This window comes from Cannabis sativa, chromosome 2 (genome assembly GCF_029168945.1).
Source record: "Cannabis sativa cultivar Pink pepper isolate KNU-18-1 chromosome 2, ASM2916894v1, whole genome shotgun sequence".
Classification (NCBI taxonomy): Eukaryota; Viridiplantae; Streptophyta; class Magnoliopsida; order Rosales; family Cannabaceae; genus Cannabis; species Cannabis sativa.
Window position 1 is genome coordinate 92060017 of NC_083602.1, and position 6119 is coordinate 92066135.

Genomic DNA, 6119 nt, shown 5'->3' on the forward strand with positions numbered 1-6119 from the left:
TAAAATTTGAGACTCCTCCCTAACCCTAGCCGAAACCATACTCCCTTTCTCTTCCTCTCTTCTAAACCGAGCCTATAGTGAAAGAGTGAGTGCCCACACACATCAAGTAGTACTCAATCATAGTGTGCTAGGCTGTGAAGAATCCAGTTTCAAGAGAAGGAGATTCAGACTCAGATCTTGGTGATACTCTGCTACATAAAAGATACAAGGGTTAGAGATCTGAGTGGAATGAGACATTATATTCCGCTGTAACCACTGTAAGGTTTCTTATACTTTATATGTGTTTATTTCATATCGTTTTAAAAGTTCATATTTAGGATGTTAATAACATACTTGTTAGTGAATCTAAGATTCTGGTAAAATAATTCCAACAAGTAATTTGACTACTAACAACCCCTTCAGTCACAAAAAACTCGTTATTTCTAACCACTTACAGTAAGAACAAAGAAGAACTAATAACGAAATAAAGCAAAATAAAAACATGTCACACAGACAACAAGACTAAAATACTTAAAACTAACAAAGACAAGACTAATTGCAGTAGCAAAAATCGAATCGCAATAACAAAATACAACCCCAACCAAGCCGTACATATGCCTAGAAAAAGCCATCGAGCCTAGTCGAAAAAAAAAAGACAACTTCCTATAAATATAAATTTAGAAACAAAAAACTCTAATTTTATTTTTTAATACATACAAATTCATTATTGAAAAAGAGATTAGATGGTCATTTAACAAAAATAGAGAGTCATAACTTAAATATAGGATCAAAGTAATATTTTTTTATTTATTTTAAGAAATTAATTGTTTTTTCTTTTTTTCCTACTTAAGTTTTGTAGTAAATAAACCATTTTTTACAAAAATAGAACACTAGAAAAGTCAGAGTCAAATGATTTGGGTTGGGCTCCCACAAACGAGGGACTATATATAATATACAATAAACCGTTTTTATTTTATTAATTGATTCGAAACAAAAGAGAGAAGAGTCGAGTCGAGACGAGTCGACTCAGTCGAGTGGGTTCCTTCATTGGCTTCCTTCTTCTTCTTCTCCTCCGCTAAAATCTACATGCCTCCCATTCTCACCTCTCTCATCATCGTCTTCTTCTACTGTAACTGTAAGCTTCAATCTTTCCTTTTCTCTTTCTATAAAGTTTCGTTTTTTACACGTTAATTCACTTGCTTCGTCTGTTCGTGGCGGGAACGCTGTTTATTTTGCGGTTTCGTTCTTCCATTTTGATATTCTTATTGGGTTTGTCCTCCTGTTGTGTTTGGTTATGGATTTGTCTTCGTTTAACATCAATGCAATGCAATGTAGTGCATTGCCCTTACTCTTTTTTCAATCTCTCGCCAATGTCAGCCACCCCTTTTGATTTTCTATACGAACTTCACCCCGCTCGCGTTTCTAGGGTTTTCTATTTCACTTTACGCAATTGGGCATTCTTTATTTTTTCTTCATGGTTTGGATTCGATGGTAAAGACTTGTGTTTTGGGTACTTCTTAGCTTTAGTAGTTTCGTTTCCAAAGTCCAAACCTTTATACTTTTCAATCTAAAAGGATGAGTTTTTTTCGTCTTCTTTGTTTTAGGGTTTCTGTAATGAAGAGACTTTTCTTCCATGAATAGTTCAGATTGAGCTTACTCTTAAGTTATTTTGTTAATTGTTGATGGAAACTTTCAGTTTGTTTTGGGAATTTTGTTTATTTTGCATAGATTTTCTTAGGAAAGGACATTAACTTATGAATATTTGAATAGTTACTTTAGGTTTAGCTAAATGCTCTGTGGTTGATTGTGTTGCAGGAAGTGGCTTAGCATCAAGGCTAGTTGTTGTTGCTTTTGCTGCTCAGCTTACTTTAGGATGCCCTTGTTAAAAAGAAAACCTTATTCATTGGCAGAAACGCCTGAGGATCTTGAACCAAATGAGCTCATATTCCAAGTTCGTTTTACAAAAGAGATATTCACTGATTATAAGTATCCTTTTCTTATTGTTCTTGTTGTTATACCTTATTTACCTATCTGTCTATCTATGTCTCTTAATAATGTGATTGTTTGTCTACTTAACGCTCGATCAGTGAGTACTTGAACAAGATTAATCTATACCGTCGAAGAGTTTGGACGTGCAAGGTCACTGGGAAGACTAACTTGACTTATGAAGAAGCTTTGGTTTCAGAAAAACGTGCTAATGAGAAGGTGCAACAGTTCCCTAAAGAAATTGTGGTACCTGCACTGCGAATCATCCAATACAGTAAGGATTAACTAACCGAATTCTCTATTATCATTTTATTTAGAGGAAGGGGGAGAGGGAATGCAGTTAGTTGAGCTACTGAAATGATACATTAAACATCTTTCAAAAAGAATAGACTAATTTGTTGTGCTGTAGCTGTAGTATTTATGCACTTCTATGTTCTATTTATGCCACTTAACTAGTTCTTGTCTTGGCAGGTATGCTTTCAATGAGAGAGCTTGCTCAAACCTTAGCTGCAAAGTTGCAAGACAATGTCTTTGTGGGTGCTGAACTGTATGCAAGGAAGGATAATAATAATAACGAATATTTATGCAGAGTTTTGAAAATTATGGAGGAAGGTGATGCAGTTAGATATAGGGTAGCATGGCTCGATGGGGACAAGAAAGTTGTTGGGAATTCAACTTTGGATAAAAAAGATTTGATACAAAAGAAGCTGCCTTTTACTAGAGATGTTTGGAAATCGTTTATTCGGGAATCAACATACAGAAATGCTCCTTGGGTTCTTCACGAGAAACTGGCACAAAAACATGGAATCTCAACTGCAATTCCTGAGGAGTTGAGAGGCAAATTTTTCTTGCAGAACGGGCTAGTAGTAGCGTACAATAAGAAACGAAAGAATATTGAGGTACAAAAAAATTAATGACTTGGTAATGTTATAGTTTGCTTTTCCATATTTATTGGTGAACATATGATAACATTGCTGCATCTCATAATTATCATCTCCAGGATGTAGGCGATCAGCCAAGTGTGGAACCTATCAAATATCCAATCGATGACCTGTTGGTGCAGCCCGGCGAGGATGATCCAGTCTTTACTGATCGACCCGTTCCATCAAGGGACTTCAATGTTCCCATGGAATGTGTTGGAGATCTCTTATTAATCTGGGACTTTTGTTCATCTTTTGGTCGGTTGTTGCACTTGTCCCCTTACTCTCTTGAAGATTTTGAAAATGCTATCTGTCACAAGGAAAGCAATGCCGTTCTTCTTGTGGAAACTCACGCTGCTCTTCTGCGGTTGCTTATGAACGATGGTACTGGCAAGTATTTAATGGCAATAAGGAAACGAAATCGGACTTGCAAGGTGAAGCACCGGACTGCAGATCTTTTAGATTTTCTTATGCTTGTTTTGTTATATTAACCTTTCAAGATGCATTATCCCTTAAAATTTTAAGAATTCCTTGATGATGTTGTTCTTTTTTTGCATCAGATTACATTAATAACCTGGACAGAGTATTTGTGTGATATGTTAGAGATGATTGACATTCCTGAATTAGTTAGTTGCACATCAACTATTAAAAGGGGGCATTATGGCCTTTTAGATACTTGTTTAAAATTAGGAATTCTTCGGGAATTGATCGATCAGGTGGTTGAGACATGTATTTTTAGAGAGACAATGGATGAGTTTGTTGAACAAAGGCATCTTTTAGGGGCTTCCAAAAGGGAGGAAGCTTTGGAAGAAGGGAGAAAGATAAGAGAAGCGAAAGGACAATTGAAAACCGAGCCAGATGTCAATGGAGTGACAAATTCAGAGTGTGTAGAAAACACGTCAGCTAATGGTTTTCACACAAAGCAGTACGGGAACAAAGTTAAGAAAATAAAGGGTGAGGACTCTCCATCGGAACATGAACAGGATGATGCACAGGGCAAGAGGTCTGGATTCTATTTGATAGCTTATTACATAATTAATTGCCTTTAATTAAGAAGTTTCTTTCTGTTTGAGGCTTACATTCTTCTCCAACATTAATTTAACAGTGAGAGCAAGAAATTAGATACCTCATCGAAGAAGATGGCCAAGAAACTTAATGTGGATGTGAATACACCAACAGAAAACGGCAAAGACTCTATTAAGAAGGAACCAATGAAACAGTTGGAGAATGGCCAAAAAGGAGCTGTGAAAAGAAATATACAACAAAGAGTGTGTGATACCTCTTCTTTGCTTTTTGTCTTTTTTGTAAACATTTTTTCTTTCTGACACTGTTTACGAAACAGAGAATGTATTATGAGCGGGAGATGGAGAAACGGATTATACGCACCAGCCCTTTGGGTAAAGACAAAGATTATAATAGGTATTGGTGGTTTCGACGTGAAGAGAGAATATTTGTGGAGAGTTCTGATTCCAAGGAGTGGGGATACTACAGTAGCAAGGATGAGGTATTAAGGGTGTTTTACATTAAAACATGTTGTGATTTGTTTATGTACTTATGATCCTTACTGCACTTGATATTTTTGGAACAGCTTGATGCATTGATGGGTTCTCTAAACTGCAAGGGCGAGAGAGAGTGTGCGCTAAAAAAGCATCTCGATCATCTTTACGTGAAAATAAGGCAAGTGACTGTTCTGTTCTTTAAAAAAAATTGTGTTTTATCTCGTTGTTTAGTTGTATCATTCACATAACATTGTTTGTTGCTAATGTGTTGTGTTGCAGTACCCAACTGCAAGAGAAAACAAAGGACCTGATGCACAGCATGGCATTGGAAGAGGCTGTTGTGCGAAGATCCACACGCGTACGAGCTCCGCCAAGGGAAAACCGAGCTAATGCCTTCACAAGGTATGTTAACAAATGGAAGGAAGAGTGAGTGAGTGAGTGAGTGAGTGTGGGAAATAGCACTTGGGAAGAGTGGTGGATATGTTAGGCATAAATAATGACATTAAGTAACAGCAGCGATTGGATATATGGAAAGGAAAGGAAAGGAAATTAGACAATGCAATGGAAGCAGAAGATTGAGTTGAGTTGACTAACACATGCAGCATATGTTATTTTGTTGTGAAAGAGGGAAAAAGGGGTTTGCCAATTTTTCTGACCCGGCTGCCATTCCTCTCAGTATTTTGTTAACTTCATTTTTGTAAGTGACTTGATTGGATATTTCAACCTCAATCAAATCAATCTTTGGAGTTAGATCATAGATATAGATAGAGATATGTCATTTTCTTTCCCATTTTGTAAAACATCCTATTTTTACTAATACCACTCCAACTCCTACTTTCCTTTACTGTCTTATGTCGAGTTTTTTCTATTTTCGGATAGACAAAGTGAGAGTGGTAAAAATTGCTAAACAAAGTGTCGTCATTCAAAAAATCTCCTTAATTAATTGGAAAGGATGTGCAATTAGAGATAGAGTGTTTCAGTTTGGTTGTCATGAAGCAAGCTTTTGAGTCTTTGACACCATACCATCACTTTAGCCTCATGAGTCATGACCCTACACAACACACAACATCATACCATGACATGACATGACATGACATGACCAAAGACAGACTCAAGAATTTGTCAAACCATTTTAGGCAACACCTCCAGCCTCAATATCACCATGTTTATTCAAAGGAAGGATATCATATATATTTTATAGCATCAATATTCAATTATCCAACTAGACCACAAGCAAATAAAACTTAAGGGCACTTGAAAATCAAGGAATTTACTTGAATAAATTACACTTTGTCTTCACCATAAATGGAAAGTTAGCCGATCTTGTAATCCTTCCATTACACAATAGCCAGAACCTGTTTAAGAGATTTATGGGCACCCTTAATATTTGTTTCGAGCTTGCTGGTGCGCTGGTTTAGATTCTCATATTTTAGTATTGAGTTCACATATAATATATAATTGCTAACCATTTGTAAAAGGTTGCCGCCTTTTGTGGTAACAATTTAGCAGAGTAACGATGTTCTTTTTCTTTCCACAACAAGTCACTGTCTATCTAGTTATAGTTTTAAGAAAACAAACTTGAATTATGAGATTGTCACTAATTGTTCTAAGTTGTAAAGTTGTATGTATATGTTCACTACCAATCACGACTTTTGTGTATGTACTATGTATGGTGTTGTTGACTAAATTAAGGGAAATGCAATTATGCAAAGCTTTTTAACGTACCAAGTAATCT

At 36.1% G+C, this 6119-nt stretch overlaps 1 protein-coding gene across 1 annotated transcript; it reads left to right on the forward strand.

Moving 5' to 3' along the window:
- Nucleotides 1-951: 951 nt before the first annotated feature.
- LOC115719475 (uncharacterized) lies at nt 952-5228 on the forward strand. The gene is made up of 10 exons (XM_030648537.2): nt 952-1114; nt 1795-1965; nt 2067-2239; nt 2437-2864; nt 2966-3319; nt 3446-3888; nt 3991-4153; nt 4228-4389; nt 4474-4562; nt 4664-5228. Exons 2-10 carry the CDS (start codon nt 1853-1855, stop codon nt 4812-4814), a joined length of 2076 nt encoding a protein of 691 aa, XP_030504397.2. The 5' UTR covers nt 952-1114; nt 1795-1852; the 3' UTR covers nt 4815-5228.
- The last annotated feature ends 891 nt before the right edge of the window (nt 5229-6119 follow it).

Excerpts from the sequence above, each read along its gene's own strand:
- LOC115719475 (XM_030648537.2), top strand. The coding sequence starts at position 1,853 with ATGCCCTTGTTAAAAAGAAAACCTTATTCATTGGCAGAAACGCCTGAG. Across the intron at positions 4,154-4,227 it reads AAAGAAATATACAACAAAGA|AGAATGTATTATGAGCGGGA; the intron begins GTGTGTGATACC and ends TTTACGAAACAG. Across the intron at positions 4,563-4,663 it reads CATCTTTACGTGAAAATAAG|TACCCAACTGCAAGAGAAAA; the intron begins GCAAGTGACTGT and ends GTTGTGTTGCAG.